Raw genomic sequence first — 16,458 nt, 5'->3', positions numbered from 1 at the left:
TATCATATCTGTCTGGAAGCTGAGTTGGCTTTCCTTAGAGGTAATGTGGCATTTTTGAGGTGGTGAGGGAGAGCTGAAGCGTTATCGCTAGTTTATATCTGCCTCTGAGAGCACGTGTGGCCCCCCCCCCCCGCCATCCCTGTCCCGCTTCATCACCTTTCAGAGGACACAGTCGGACCTATCACGGGATTTTACTTTTATTCCTTCATTCAAGTGCACTCACACTTGTCGCTTCCGTGATGGGACGCATAGCACTGGAATCACTTACGCACTTGAACATAGAAAGAAAGTGTGAATCGGCCCTTCTCACCTGCAAAATGCAGTCTGGAATCTGCATTTATGACCTGACGTGATTTCTCCCAGTTTCTCCCATTAGCTCAGACCTTCCTTCCGGCCTACTCCTATATCTATTTTTATCTTTTATCAGTACGGTCGATTTTACTTTAAAAAAAAAAATTAAGCTAAAAAGCAGAACCAAAACCATTGCTCTTCTATGAAGGGAGGGCATGCGCAGTAACGTGTTTTTCTAGGCAAGGTTAAGAGTTTACGCTCACCAGTCCTCATGTGCCTCTCCCGTGCGGGAGCACATGTTTGCAAGTCGGTTGGCTGGGGTTAGGGTGACGGTCAGCCTGTGATTACAGAGTGGGAAACAGCCAACTGGTTCTCACTGAGAAATAGGACATCCATGGTCTTTCCGGCACATGCGTTAAACCAACAGAGTTAAACACCCCTAATTAGTTATATCCAGCCTTTGTGAACTCAGTGCCTAGTATTTCTCTTCCACTACGCTCTGGTTCTTAGGCCAATATCTACACAAATTGTGAAGTGGGGACCAGTGAGTTTGGGAGCACATACGACCAAGGCGAGATGTGGACAAGAATCATTCAGACCTCAAATTTGACATGAAGGAAAAAGGGGAGACTTTTCTCAGAGGAGAACTTTTTTCCTCCCCGGCGGGTGATAGGGTCTGAATGAACCGAATCGAAATATAGCCAGTTTTCCGGCTCAGCTTTTACAGTTTCTCTGTGGCAATTCACAAACCACTGGATACGTAATGCTGTACTAAAAGGAATTTAAGCCTGTCAGGTTAATTACACAATATTAGGTACGAAAACAAACAGTGCAACACAAAACATAGCTACATCATTATTTGCAGTAAATGTTAACTCTAAATAAGTGCAACCTGTCCATAAATGCTGGCTATAAACTAATTAAAAAAATAAAATTTGATGGATAAACATGAAAAAAAAATTCTCACTGAGAATTTTTTTTTTAAATATCAGCACTCATTTAGAGTTTGGGATTTGTGAAAGAAAGCTTTAAAAGGAGCAAACCTGATTGGCTGTGGCTGTTGCTGCGAAGGGGACACTTGTTGCAGGAGTTGTTGCTGCAGAGACAGTGGCTGACGTAGCGCTGTGCATCATGGGTACTTTCAGGAGGGGTACCATGGGAGCAATGAACAGGAGGGTGTAGCATTATGGTAATAGAAGTGGTATTTTGGCATGGTGAATATCAGAGCAGCAAGCCATCATGGGTTAAACCAGCAGATGGCATGCAATCACAATGCAAAGCAAGGAAGCATGGGAGAGAAATAAAAAAGGGAAAATAGCTTATTACAAGTACAATTAAAGGAAGTTTTAAAACATAATCAGTGATTCCCAGAAAGGCCAAAGCGGATCACTTTGGTTGATGTATTCATAAACATTTTACTTCTAACAATAGATCATTCCCAATCCGGCGTCTGCGGTTGTTACGTACTAACGGTCTCCTCTAAAAAAGCGACATGTAACGTCCAATGAAGTGAGGGTATACGATATTCATGTTTGTCATTCTAAAACATCCAAGGCTCAACGTGTAGGCCCAGTTTGGGGTAGGACCTCCTTTGGAGCTCATTGTGGTGGGACGGAAAATTTTTGTCAATTTGGGGCTGCTTTTTTGAACTGAAATTGCTGGAGGCTGTGGGGTTTTTTGGGTTAATAAATGGTAGAACAAAAACTCGAGGCCTTGGTGTTAATTCTAACACAGTTACTGTGAAACAGCCCAGCAAATTTGGCCAATGTTTATTTCTCTTTATTCTAAATGGGACGAATCCGCGTGTCCTAAAGACGGACTTTTGTACCAAGGCACAGGATGTGTAGGGATAACGATGGATTATTAAAATTTAACATCTAAGGGAGTGCTAAGGTACAAATCATCATCACAAATAAGTCAACACTTAAAATTAAAAAACCGATCATAAAGCAAAGCAGTTCAGACATTGGTTTTCAAAATACATCCATTCATAATTTTTAAAAATAAATACTTCTGGGAAACTCTGATAACTCTAACACACAGCAAAGAGGAGATAAAGGCACACCACTATGAAACTTTAAAACACTGATGAAATTAGCCTGCCTTTCTGATAAAGTAAGCTTTTCTTTTTCTTATGCTAAACCATATAAACTATAAAGAGAAACAGAATACAGATCATTAAAAAAGCAATACTTGTGGTTTTATGTTTTGTAAGTGGTTGCTCTGCTGTTCTGGTCACATTGAAATGGTCATTTTCTTCAAGTTACAAGTACATTTAAAAAAAAAAACCCTATACATTAACTCTAAAGCCAAATAAGCCTTCAGATCTACCATTTCCTCAAGCATTTCTACCATCTTGGAAATAAATTTCAAGCAAGTGAAGGTACTGTACACAATATAAAAGACACATAAAAAAAGGTTGAAACCTACCAATACTGGTAGCGGGTGTCATGCACAAAACTGACCCTGCATGTCATGCAATGGCAGGTGGAAAAAGTGAATAAAGGGAAAGAAACAGGTTAGCGGTTTAGAGTTAACATTCAAAGTGAGATTGAAGCACAACCAGAAATCAGTAGGGTTAGTTAACACAGTCTCTTAGAGTTACTCACATTTTTAGTACAGACACAAATATATCTGACTTATTGGAAGCCAATATTACTCAAAGCTCACTCTTTACTTTTCACACTTCTTATTCACATCCATCGAAATGATTCTTATAAGAATGACATGTGACAACGCTACAGTGTCCTTCCTCTAAGACCTCAAGGTATTTTACAGACAGTATCAAGGTCATCCTCTAAGGTAGGAAGTAGGTATTTTACAGATGAAAAATCTGAGGCATAGTAACTACTCCAAGGTCATGCATAGTGTGAGTCAAGGGTAAGGCTCAAAATAGAATTCTATTCCTAAATCCAGGTCAGGTTTTGTATTTACTAGATTACGCTGACCTTACTGCATTAAAACTGTGCTTGTTTCGTGTCAAAAACAATGTGAAAATACAAGCAGTAATTAAGATTCCATATCCTCCAAATCAAATGCTCGCAGGTCATGTGAACTTGGGATTATTGCTCCTAAGCCCTACAGTTTAGGAAGGCTGACATTCTTGTGACAGAATGACCTCGATGCATATGTGATCTGTTTTCTGCTACGAGATTCATCATTATAAAGAAGTGGTGCTGGCAACAAAGCTTGAATATCGTAGAGGCAAAATAGTGCAGAACTGGGGCTGAGTTAGGACCAGGGCTAGCGATTTTGTCATGGCTACTAGTCAGTGATCTCTGAGGGAGACCTTTGGCAAAACTAGGAAATCAGGTTGGCCTCCAGGTGGAGGGAGGGAGGGAAGATTTCATTCCTTCCAGGGGAATAGCTGCCTTCTCTGGGGGTTGTCTTATTAATGTGCTTGAATCAGAAAACTCTGACCATGAAGAGAAATGTGTGTTGTAGAGTACTGAAAAAAATGAATGACCTACTTCCGGTTCAGTTCCTTAGACTAAAAATCAAGGTAATATAATATAAGATAACTGAAGGTTGGGGTCATGTAGGTGACAGAACATTTGTTTGTAATGAATAAAGGAAAACTCTTTTTAACGAATGGATGTACACACTTAGGGTTTTAGAACTGTTTTCTGAGATACTAGGCGAAGAATCTGAGATGTGAAGGCCTTTATTCTCTCTGCCAAACTGTTCACACCTGACGGGTACTTTCTGCGTGATGTACATTTTGGTCAGGCTAACATTAACTAGTCAGGAAAAGAAGCTATTTAACTGGGCTTTTAATGGAGTCTTCAGCAAACACGTGCTAATATGTCTGATTTAGCACACACACATACACACACACGCACATCTCAAAATCCTGTTGACGACAGGATTCTTTCTCCTTCTCTTTCTCTCACCCTATCTCTCTAATCTTCATAACCGAACTTCTGAAAAGTTACCTGCACAATAATTTTCACTTCCTCGACCCCACATATTCTTCAATCTTTTCCACTTTGGCTTTCATTTTCACGTCTTCCCTCCAACTGCTAATGTCACCAAGAACTCCGTATTTGTGCAATCAGTAGGAACTCTTCCACTTTCATCTAACTTCCTGAGTCTTGGTAACATTTGGCACTCAGCCCCTCCCTCCGTAATAAACTAGTCTTTTCCCTTGGATTTTCTGATAACCCAGACACACACGTGCACGCACACACACACACACATACTCCATATCTCTATATGCTGGAGTTTTTCAGGACTCACTTCTGGCTCCTTTTCACCTACTCTGTGCTTTTTCCGGGCATCATTCAATTCATGATACCATTCAACCCAGGATTTAAATACTATCTATGAGCTCAAGGCTTCCACATTTATGCATCCGCCTTCCCTCTTGAAATTCCCTGCTCCGGCTCACCCAAAAGCCAAAGCAATCCTGCTTCTAAAATGCATCTTGCATTTGTCCGTCTGTGCGTCTCTCCTGCCACTTCTCCGGTCCTGATCGCCATTGTCTCCAGGCTTGGCCCTGTAATAATGTCCTAACTGGTCTTCCTGCTTGCCTTCCTGTCTCCTGCCTAATCCAGTCTCCACTCTGCTGTCAGAGTAAACCTTTCTAAATACAGGTCTGTTCGCTTCTCCGCTGGAAACAATTCACTGCCTTCTCATTGCTTTTAGGATAAAGGTCCCCTAGGGTCCAGTGTCTATCTCCCTGGCTTGTTCTATACCCCTCTCTGGAGGCTGGCACTGTGACCCGGGCAGATTAGTCTATCATTTCTTTGAACCGAACACATTGCACTTTTGTCCTACTTTTGGGCTTCCCACAAGCTGTCCCCTCTGCCTGGAATTATCTTCGCCCTACTCTTTTCATCTTCCGGGTCTCAAGGCACATATCACTTCTTTAGAAAACTGTTCAATTGCTCTTTTACCTACCTCCACATGCCATTTAAATCAGTTTTCTATTTTCAAGCGTATTGAACTCTACTTTTTCATTCATAGGATTTATAAAACATTTAAATTACATATTTATATGGGCATTTCTTGAACATCCATCTCTCCTCTTCTGCTGTTAACTCTGGGAGGGCAGCGTTCATTGTCTGTCTAGGTCTTTGGGGCACACAGTAGGTGGACAGTCGGTTGAATGGGTGTTCTCTGCCATTAGTGAGTGCAGTGGGATCAATCTTTTCCTAAAATTTATGTACCCACTTTGTAAATGATTTCATTTCAGAGTGAACCATGGCTGGATTCAAAGTTAGGCCCATAAAAATTCTGTTGCATTCCCATGTGGAGGGGTTTTCTTGGAGGGCTTTCTTGTGTCACGGATGCGAATGTCACTGGGTTGAAAACCATCTACAGCAGCTCCACCAGCCAGCCACACTGAGCCGGGATCGAATGTGTCACTTCAGCTTCAGTTCAGGATGTGGTTGAAATGTTCAACCAAATTAATTTCATGAGCCTCTCTTTCTCTCTGTGTGCTCTACAAACGATACGAATATTGGAAACAAATAGCTTATGCTCTGCGTGGCTGTCTTACTCAGTGCCAGATTCTGGTTCTCATCTTCTTTTCCGCCCTTGCGCCCTCCTCCTGCCCCTTAAATACTTTATGCTGCAGCTAAAACGGATAACTTGCTCTTCCTCGAATATGCTCTCCCCAACCTAGGCTGTCTCCCCTGCCTGGGATGCTCTTCCTCCGCTGGGAAAACGTTCCTTTCAAAGTCCTAAGCAAATTTCTTCTCCTTTGGAGAGTTCTTTCCTTCTCAGGATCCTTTGTCACCACCACCCACTGCACATGCTGATGGCCCTAAATGCATTGCCTCTTGCTGCCCTCTCAAATAGCTTTGCTCATGCCCCAAGGGGCCCTTAACGCTCTGCATTGTATTGATTTTTGCCTCTTCCTGGTATTCTCATTACTGGATCTGGAACCCAGAAGTTACTATGTGTTCAAGAACTGTTTGCTGAATTAAGTGGGACAAATAGATTCTGCTGTGGTGGTACAGATACAGTTTCCACTGAATGCTGACAAATCTTTCACCAAGGTGTGTGATAACCTTACATAACATTATGGTTTCTGATCATTAGACAATGTTTGTGCTAACACTTTTCCTTGTTCTGGTTATTCTGTACATCCAGTACAATGAAATATATCAAGGAAAGAGTCGGTGGGTCATTTTGTTCTGACCGGCTGAGACATTTCACTAAGGCACTAACTCTCTCAACAAAGACTTCTCAACTATTCTCTGCTTTGGTTGCAGAAATATTCCAACTCTAGAATCTGTGAGTTAGGGTTCTCTGGATATTTCCATTAATTATATTTTCCACTTTGCAGCATAGACACAGCCTCGGTTTTTCCATCTGCAAAATGCCAATAATTACGCCTGCCGCTGCCAGGATGATCTTGAAGAATAATGAGAAAATGCCTATAAGAACACTTAGAGTAACTCAGAATAAACCTGTCAGAGAAATGCCAAGAATTATTACCCTGCTATTTTTGTAAGTGTGTGTGGTTTTTGCTGCTTTCCTAACATAGCAAAGAAAAAGTATAACTCCTAGATTAAAATAATCCCTATCAAAAAAAAAAAAAAAAGGGAGAAAAGGAAAAGTCCTACCCACCACAAACGTGCTAGGGCACCAACCAAGGTGATAATTATGTTAGCATGGTTTGGGAGAGGAATCCCATATTTTGCATGATATTTTACATTACTATCTCCACAGTCTGGAGGCAGAATTCCTAAAATCCAAATTCATACTGTGTCATTGGGAGAGTTCTAGTAACATATCAAAAACTTCACTATGGGTGACAGATGGTAGGTAGACATACTGTGGTGATCATTTCACAGTGTATACAAATATCAGATCATTATGTTGTACACCTGAAACTGATATAGTGTTCCATGTCAATGACACCTCAGTGGGGGGAAAAAAAAGAAATAAAAGTTAGGGATCTTAAAAAAAACAACCCCCAAAATTCCACTATGAATGACTTTTCGGTAAAGGGTGGCCTCCAGGAGAACACGAAATGCTTTTTGTTTCATATAGGATAGATATTAATATAAAGTATTTATAGAAAAATCAAAATCTGTCATGTTAAAAATAATGGGCCCACCCATCTGCCAAGTTACAAAACTTATTTTTGAACATCATCACTTAATTTGCAGACGTTTAAGACAACAGTGATTAACAATGATCATTATCATTACCATTTTAAAATTAAGTTGAAAATGTGGTTTATGAGAAAGAAAGCCTGAAATAAAAGCTAGAGCCAAGATAAACACTAAAATTTCTGTTCTGGGTTTAAGTGGGGGAAAGATTACACTAACTGCCTTTTGAGAAAATTATTTTCTCTTTCATCATTTAAGAAAAACATGTGAAAACTTCTTAGAAGTTGATATACCATTTCAGAGCACGAGAGCCACATGGTTGTTCACTATGATATTGATATCATGTTACAGATGGAAACACTTGTAATTCACAGAATTAAGTGGGCTAGGACCCACTTTTCGGCTCCCAAAGTGCACACAATTGAGGGTTGCCGGACACACGGACAGTTTTTAAACAATCCAGCAGGGGGCAGAAGTACTCAAGCACAGCAACCAGTACAGCCTATCGCTCCTCGATACAATCATTCCATCAGCAATAATCAGGTCACTGCATCAAGGATGTTATCCATTCTTGCTTTGGAAGTCTTTAAATGGTTTCCAGGTGAAACATTTTTAAGTGAGGGTTCTTTCAGTGATTTAATAGAGCAGTCATTATTGGATTGAAGTGTTAAATACGAGTTAAGAGGCCTTCACATTTTTACACGACTAAGTTCCAGGGTTTCAAAGGCATTCTCAGGAAATTGTTCTGAAATTATTACCCAGTCTCCAGAAACAGACTTGTCCTTTTATGTTTTACCCCTCTGTACATTCTTCCCTGATTTTTTTCTCTTCAAATATCTAGTGACGAGGTCTATAAAATAAGACGCTTCTAGAAATCCTACGAGACCTCGAGGTAAGTTTACCTACTAGTTATTATTTTACAAACATGTTATATCTAGTGGCTTACAATGACAAGTCCTGCTGTGCTATCCCTGCACTGAAATGTCACTAGTTAAGGTTGTGATAGAACCTTAAGTACAATTAAGTCCCAGTAAGTACTGATATAGAAACTCACTCCACAGGTCTATGAATCTACTTAAGAGAAAAGCGGAAGTAAAATAGGAAAACTAAACACTAAGAACGATTTTCCTCACATAACTTATATCTTTACTGTAATAAATATTGTTAAAAGGTTGACAATTCATTTCAAAGTGTAACTTTTACACAAAGAATACCACAGAAATAGCGATTCTACTCCCTCCCACGTTAATTCCTGATATGCTACAGGATTTAAAGAAATGGAAAAGAAACCCAAAAAGTCCAATCATGTGGATTAGGACCAACAAGCTCTTTTGGACAAAACTGTTGTTCATCGATATTTGCCTTCCAGTCACTATCATGGGATGCAAATTTTGACTTCCGAACTAAGAACTCAGTGGACCGTCTTCTCACAAAAGCCTGTTACTCTCTGATTCTTCTTCTTCGCTTTTTTTTTAAACAGTGGGAGGAGACTTTATTTATTTTGAGGACATTATCCCTGCTTCTAACACAGACTAAAAAGTCAATACCATGGTCAATATATGATGACTTTGTGTTCGTATATGGTGTGTGTAGGTCTGGGGTCAGGGAGGTGGGTACAAAAAGGAGGAGGGTTGGCATGCTTTGCACTTCTGCTTCTTCGCTTTTATCTGATGTTTTATGACTGCCGAGCTGTAAGGGAGAACTCTGTGACTCCACATACGGAAGCCGCGTGGTGTCATGTCCCGGTACGTCGGACCGGTCACGGGGAAACTAGGTGCTGGGTCCTTGTCTCATTAGCTGTGCCACCTTGGGAAGTCACCTCACATTTAGGGGGCCTCAGTTTTCTCATCTGTAAAACGATCGACTGGATGAGGAGATCACTAAGAATCCTTTAAACTTCGAGATTCTGTGATTAATAGAATTCATCTTTTAGTGGAATGATACAGTTAATGGACCTGAGCAGCTAACACTATCAGGCATTGGCTCAGAAACTGCGAGTAAGAGCCCTATCTATTTGTGCACTTGGTGAAGCTGAGAACGATGGAGAAAGAGAGAGAATGGATGTAAAACATGAGAAGAAGATCGCTTTAATTTGAACAGCCTTGGTTTTTTGTTTAGTGCTCTGAATAGGAATAGGGAAAAAAAAGGTTAGTATTTACTGGAATTGCTATTTTTAGGTCATTCAGGGTTAATGACAAATCTGAACTGTCACACATAAAAAGGCCCTACTGACATAAACAATTTTACACAGCATGTGCAGATACAAGAAACCAAGAGGCCTAACTGACCACTCTTTGCGTCTCACGGGTTCAGTCTGTCACTCAACTCTCTAAAATATTTGGCTTTAGAAACCTGACAGTCTTTCGCTATCATCCAAGCAAAGTAAATGTATCTAGCTAGCTAGGACAATGATGAGTTTCAGGCTGTATTGACTGTACCTTTACAAGCAAACTAGATGCCACCGAACAGCTTTGAGGGATGAGGAGAAAGCACATGACCAGAAGGGCACACGGACACGGGACTTGGAGCTGTCAGGGCACGTACCTGTTGGAATAAATGCCGTGTGTTGCTGCAGCTGGGCGCTGGTGAGAGCCTGCTGGTAGTGCAGCACGCTGGGATTGAACACCGTGCTGGCACCGTTGTTTTTTTCAAGTGCTTGTCTCTTTGGTAAAGGATGAAGAGCACCGGGGGGAAAGGCCTATGAGGAAAGAATCGGATAGGACATGTATAACTCAAAGTAACCACACCTTCCGTGTCCACAGAGATCATCAAGTCCAACATTCTCTTTCAAAATGACAGCTAAGGAGATGCCTCTGCCATGCACCTTAATTTAAACAGCGGCAATGTTGAATGAGTGAGAATTTGTTATTGAGAGCGGAAGCATGATTTCTGTAACCCAAAACGGTAGCATCTCAACTAAGGAAAAGAAAAACTATCAAGCAACACCAAAATAAATAAATAAATAAATAAATAATAATAATAAAAAAATAAAAAATGACTTCAGCTTTTAAAACGAGTTAAACTATTCTAAGGGGGGAAAGAAGCATTTGTGTTATTATTAATACCTATTCTCTTCGTTAACTAAACGGCAATTTCTTGGATTTAAAGGTTAATAAGAATTATAATGCGCATTTTTCCGAGGCAAGTAATTTAAATTTGCTTCACTCTTTTGGAAAACGTATTAAAATTGGTTAGGATTAATTTATTTCACATATTACGTATGAAAATGAGATGGCTAAACACCTTATTTTTTTTCCATTAATTAATAATAATGATCATTTGCAACCAATTTTTACAAGTAATACAAATCTCAGATGGTTCTCTGAAAAGCTACATGCAAAGCGAAAGGTGAAAGGTCAAAGTACCAGGTCTACAGATGCTTCGAGAGGTCGCTTCATTGCTTTGGCAGTCGACTGAGTCTTTTAATAACAGGCAGCGAGCACATGATGGCAGTGGGCCAATGGGATTCAAGCGAATTAACATACAGGTAAACAGCAAGCAGAGGTGCATCATGGGAACGGCATTGCATTGTGGATAGGTGAGAAGGAAAAAAATATTCTGAATGCAATATACAACGTACAAAACACTAGGCATGCACAACAACAAAAATGTTCTCTAAAGAAATGAATATTACACCTTAAATTAGTATTGAAGCAAAAATGCATCTACTATACCTTAGTTAAAAGCATATAAGAGAGTAAAATATAGATGTTTGAAATTCAGGAAAGTTAATTAAAACAGCAGCTTGCATACACACCATAAGCATTTTTTATATTGCTTCAGAAAAAAAATGCAAAACTTTCAAGGGCCATAGGATTGATGAACTTCTGATAAGTTAGTTTTCAAACGTAAAATAACGAATGTACTAAGTGGAAGATCCAAGTGAAAAAAAGATATTATCTTTAACGTTCAGAAAAATAATTGTTAATGAAGATCTAGCCTAACAAAATGAAGTGGCAAACTGAGACAAAAAATTCAGGCAAAAAAATATTCAAACACAAGATTATTTGGGCAAAACTGTTTGGGTTTGGATCTTAATTTTTTGTCTGAATCATGTGGATAATTGTCTCAATTCTTCTCTTCACTCTGCTAGCATGGATCTGGCAACACGGAATAAGGTTCCAAACTTAACAAGTTTTGAATTTGAATAGTAAGTTTCTCAAATTTCCCACTCTCATCCCGTTGTACTGTTTCTAATGACTAACTTATCATCCATTCTGTGTTTTCCACTACATTTGAAATTATAATTCAATTTATCTCAAACAACTTACCAGATTATGCTAAGAAAATACCCTTTAAAAAGGTATTTAGTGTTCTCAGGTATCAGAATAATCTCTATTTAATAATTCTATTTGTAATTTCAGCTATAATCAGTGACCAACCCAGTTAATGAGAAGTGGAACTCGTGGCTAGAACAAGTTACAACAGCTAAAAAGAGCAAACAGCTAAAAAAATAGCCAAGGACTGCTTGAAATATTAGATGTAAAATAATATTTTTAGCTTATAACCATATTTGGGGGCAGACTGTCTCATTTAAGCAGCTGAAATAATAACAAATATCGCTTTAGACCACGGTGAAAAAATGTTCCTATTCCTGGATCATTGCTGTAAAAAATGGAAAATTCTATGATGGAATTCTGTGAAAATAAAAATAAAATAAAAGGAGTAGCTCCAATGCAAATAAAAAATGAAATACCCCTTTTTCAATGGGTAGCACAATAGGTAAATCCCTAAGGTTTGTGTAACCAATACAAAACGTGATATTCTAAAGTTCTGAGCTGGAACCATGGCATTTGCAATAATATGAGGTACTACTAAACTCTCAAAATGGGAAACAGTTAATGATATTTTCCTCTGCAGACAGAGCTCTTTTCATCATCATTTGATGATTCGAGATCAAAAGTATAGAGGTGCCAGGAGGTAAAGACGGGCAAGGTAGGCAGAAAGAAAGTGGGTGAGGAAAGGATTGAAGGCAGAGAAGAGATTTAGAATGTCCAACAGAGAAATGTTTGGGAAGGCAGTCTTAATAGAGGCCATCAAATAATATAAAATGAGTGTTCTGGAAGTAGAATTACAACATTTTTAAAACCCAGAGAGCCTCACAATAAGAAAGCTTCTTTGTACTGGATATTCTTTCTTCAGACGTAAGTTCCCCATTATGTAACTTCCATGACACCACATTATTTAAGATCTTCGGTTGCTGCAGAGTCTCGACACTGCTTGATAATGCGTTTCTTTAAGCTTAAATTCATCTGTGCTAACTGTATAAGGCTGCACAGCCCGTTCTCACAAAGTGCACCGAGAACACAAACTCAGAATCAGTTTGGTCTCAACATTCTGGACTCAGTTCTTCTCTTCCCTTTTCCAGTCCTTGGGAGTTCCAAAGCAGGTCTACTGTTGGGTTGATTTTGTCTGCTATGCTAACTGGAAGAGTGATTATGTCTCCAAAGGATGGCATTTATGAATGAAATTTTGATTGAACAAAGCATCATTCAATGACGTCTCCAAGTAGAAGAAGAAATAGCAAACATGTCTCCCTAGGATCCTCACCTGGAAGGTTAATGCTCTTTTTTTTCTGATCTTAGATTGATGAAAGTTCATGTCCACAGAAATCAGAAGAACCTAGCAATGTGAGGACACTGAGAGCTCTAAACTGAGCTGGTCAGCATCTCCTTTTCTCCCACTGCATACTGTGAGTTATCTTTCCTAGACACAAATATCTTAGAAAAATATCCTATAAAAAAATCTTTTCCTTTTTTTTTAAGTTTATATTTATTTATAAATAAATAAAACATCTCCCAGGCAGGCTCTACACTGTCAGCGCAGAGCCCGATGTGGGGTTCCAACTCACGAACCGTGAGACCGTGACCTGAGCCAAAGTCAAAAGTCGGACACTTAACCGACTGAGCCACCCAGGCGCCCCATATCATGTCTTGTCAAGGAAACAGTAAGTTTTCAAAGGTTGGGCATACATATTAGTATCTTGCACACCTCATGCTTTGAAGCACATGCGTAGAATAAAGCTTAAAAAATCTGTATGGATTAATAACCACGTTACAGTATGGCTTTGTAACACAGAGATACTCTGCGGTAGAAGAATGACTTGACTGCTGTCATATGTTTACCTACATTGAAAGGTCTTCAGGCTTAGACTAGACTTTAGAGATCACCAAGCATGGCTGGTCTTAGAAGCTTCGTTAGGTACCTAAGCAGAGAAAGAAGTTCTTTATTTGGGCCTCGACTATGTGCCGGACACTTGGCATCCATTCCTGCTGGCCTCAACAACGTTTTGGACCCTCTGCCCTTTCTGGACCACCTGCAGGTTTGTGTACATCCAGCCAGATATTTCCTTCTCTGGCTCAAAGAACAACTCAACCGCGAGTCAAGGCACGCAAACCAAGGGCCCGTGCCAGGCATTGTGGGCGAAGACCAGCTCTGAGGAGTCAGAAAACCCCGGTGACAATAATCAGAGCTGCTGCCTTCTTGTGGAAGAAAGGGATGTAGACAAATAGGATGGAATTCAAAGTTCCTGTACATGTTTTCTTGAACGGTTGAAGCTTATCTAGCTGACGGCAGCTGGCCCCGTTTCCTTTCACAAAACAGGACTCTCCCATGTAGCCCCATGTTGTAGGATTGTGAAGAAAGACGGCTTGCTTAAAGATCACATACCCTTTGTGTGAAAATTACCAGAGAGACGCTCTGTCTGCCTTGTTTTCACATTTAAAAAAATTCTGGTGAGGATGAGGCCCACGTTTTAAGACGTATTATGAAAGAATAAGGCTCTAAAGGAAATAAATGTCTCCTTTTCTGGAATCAAAGCTTTAAATGTGTTTCAGGGTCCAATTAATCAAAAGAAGGGGAAATCCCTGGACAATAATACAAATTGCATTACAGAAATTCTTTGTGTTCAGACATGGAGCCCAGGTGAATGGAATATTAAGATCTTCTGACTGCAATCATCACTCTCATTTGTTCTTTTAAGTAAGGAAATAAAATAAGAGGGTTTTTTTTCCGTGTGTTGGGCAATCTTGCTCCTAGAGTAAGAATACTTTGACTTTACCCAACTGCATCTCAGTGGGTTCACATGAGCCTCTCACTTCAACTAAAAAGACATGACAGACTCAATAATTTTCATGTCATTGTCAGAAAGAAGCTGGCTTTTCTTCTGAAACTACATTCCTTTGGCTTGTCTTTGACGATGTTGCAAGATCCCCTGAAATATCAGAACTCCAAATTTGGGTACAGTATAACTATCTGGGAAAATACGGTAACTACATACACTGACATCCACTGCAATACCTCTATGCATCTTGGTAAGTGTGATGTGAAAATGCGCAGAAGGGCACGCAGAAGCACACACAGAGAAGGAGTCTTGACTTTAAAATACCAAGCTGAGGAAGGACGTGTTTGTGTAAATGCCTATGTCTTCTCTTATCCCCACCAACCCAAGTCACCTACCATTGACATAGAGTGGCTGCATTGTTCCTTCAGTGACTGAAGGATAGATAGATAGATAGATAGTGGACATTACAATTGCTACTTCTAATAAACAGCCAGATACAATCAAGGCTCAGATAAATTCAGGGCTTAGCCCTAAGGTCACTATTACTACCAGTGGCTTGTTGTATCAACAGGTATTTGAGATAGAGGGACTAATTTTTTCATATTCCCAGAACCTCGTCGCCTACCCCAGTGGCCAGAGACGGCTGTCGTGACCCAGGCTGAGCCAATCATAGCACGCTCGTACTCTGACCATGAAGACAGCCCCCAAAATGACCTTTAATTGCTTTTTTAGTTTTTCTAATTAGAACTGCTGTAGTAGATACTGTTTTCTCTCTTGTCGAAAGACATAAGAACGTATCCCTATAGGGGTCTGGAGCCGTGGTCAATGTTGCATTGGAGAACTTGGTCTTAGAAAACAGAGTTGATATACCAAGAGAGGCAGAAAAGAGAAAAAAAGAGAGACCTACTGGTTTTCTAGTTTCTGGATGCAGGCATCCTGATCTCTGTTTTACTTCTACTCCCTTTGGAGGGCACCGCACGAAGTCCAAAGTTTTTATTTCAGCTACTTCGGTTGGGTTTTTGTCTCCTGCAACCGCAGTCCTCAGAGGAAAAAATGTGTTCTTTGGGCCTAACTGTCAATACACCAGTTAGGATAAATTGGGGCCGGCCTAAAACAATGATTGCAATGAAAACAGTTTTACTTCGTTTTTTTTTTTTTTTTTAAGTTTTTTTTAATTTATTTTTGAGAGACAGGACGGGGCAGAAAGAGAGAGATTGGGAGAGAGAGAATCCCAGGCAGGCTCCACACTGCCATCCCAAGCCCGAAGTGGGGCTCGATCCCACAAACCATGAGGTCATGACCTGAGCTGAAATCAAGAGTCAGATGCTTAACTGTCTGAGCCACCCAGGCTTTCACTTCTATAGGATGAGATCTTCACTAAGAGGATGGGAAGACAGATTCCACATAAGAGAAAGGTAGAAAAGACCTCACTTGCTCACTAGAAGAGTTCCTTTTCCATCAGCATTAAGTAACCAATTTACTCTCCTCCCCACTCCCACCCCCATTCGGTTCCCAATTACAATCAGTTTTGCAAACTGCTCTTTTACTAGAACAAAAGAGAGGGAGAATTTCTCTATATTGTACGACAGACTCTCTCTCTTGTGGTTGCATACACCTGTGCATATATATAGAAACTCACACATTCAGAAAAATCACTGTTCTGTCCGGGGACATAAGACTAAGAAGATGTGAGGCAAAAGCACCAAAGCCTCAGAGACTCTGAGGAGAAACCATGGGAGACGGAGGGCCAGTGCTCAAGCCTCTTGGGAACAGGATCCGATCGGAAGGGTCTGTGTGACCACATACCGCGCCCAACGTGGTCATCACGTGAGGGCAGGCTCTGTGCTCTTCTCTCTGTATCCCCGGCACTCACAGGGCCAGGCCTTTAAAAACATTTGTGGGAAGAATGTTGAATAATAGGAGCTTTTTATGTGTAACAGCTACGCTTGCATTTTGATCAGTTATCCAAGTGTGGGGTGGCAGTCGCTAGTTAGAATACTGTTTTATTAAAGTACACCTTTCATCTCTGAAGCCCCG

General features: G+C 40.2%; 1 protein-coding gene and 1 long non-coding RNA gene across 6 annotated transcripts in view; one reads left to right on the top strand and one right to left on the bottom strand.

Annotated features, from left to right (window-relative positions):
• The window catches only part of LOC122214358, a 74,289-nt gene extending 67,347 nt beyond the window's left edge, over positions 1-6,942 (top strand). The window contains exon 3 of the long non-coding RNA XR_006199839.1: positions 6,587-6,942. This is a non-coding gene — a long non-coding RNA (uncharacterized LOC122214358). The remainder of the gene's footprint in view (positions 1-6,586) is intronic.
• The window catches only part of MBNL2 (muscleblind like splicing regulator 2), a 158,105-nt gene that overhangs the window by 24,521 nt on the left and 117,126 nt on the right, over positions 1-16,458 (bottom strand). For 2 of the 5 annotated variants that reach the window (XM_042929356.1, XM_042929393.1), the window contains 2 exons: positions 10,724-10,777; positions 9,903-10,056 (listed from right to left, as the gene is read on the bottom strand). In XM_042929356.1, the coding sequence (XP_042785290.1) occupies positions 9,903-10,056; positions 10,724-10,777 (208 nt within the window). Of the gene's footprint in view, positions 1-1,334; positions 1,430-9,902; positions 10,057-10,723; positions 10,778-16,458 lie in introns of all 5 variants that reach the window. The other 3 variants (XM_042929365.1, XM_042929384.1, XM_042929374.1) reach the window with 3 other exon arrangements.

The sequence above is a fragment of the Panthera leo genome, chromosome A1 (assembly GCF_018350215.1).
Source record: "Panthera leo isolate Ple1 chromosome A1, P.leo_Ple1_pat1.1, whole genome shotgun sequence".
In the NCBI taxonomy this organism is placed as follows: domain Eukaryota; kingdom Metazoa; phylum Chordata; class Mammalia; order Carnivora; family Felidae; genus Panthera; species Panthera leo.
Note: the sequence above shows the minus strand (reverse complement) of the source record. Positions and strands in the feature narration are given on the sequence as shown.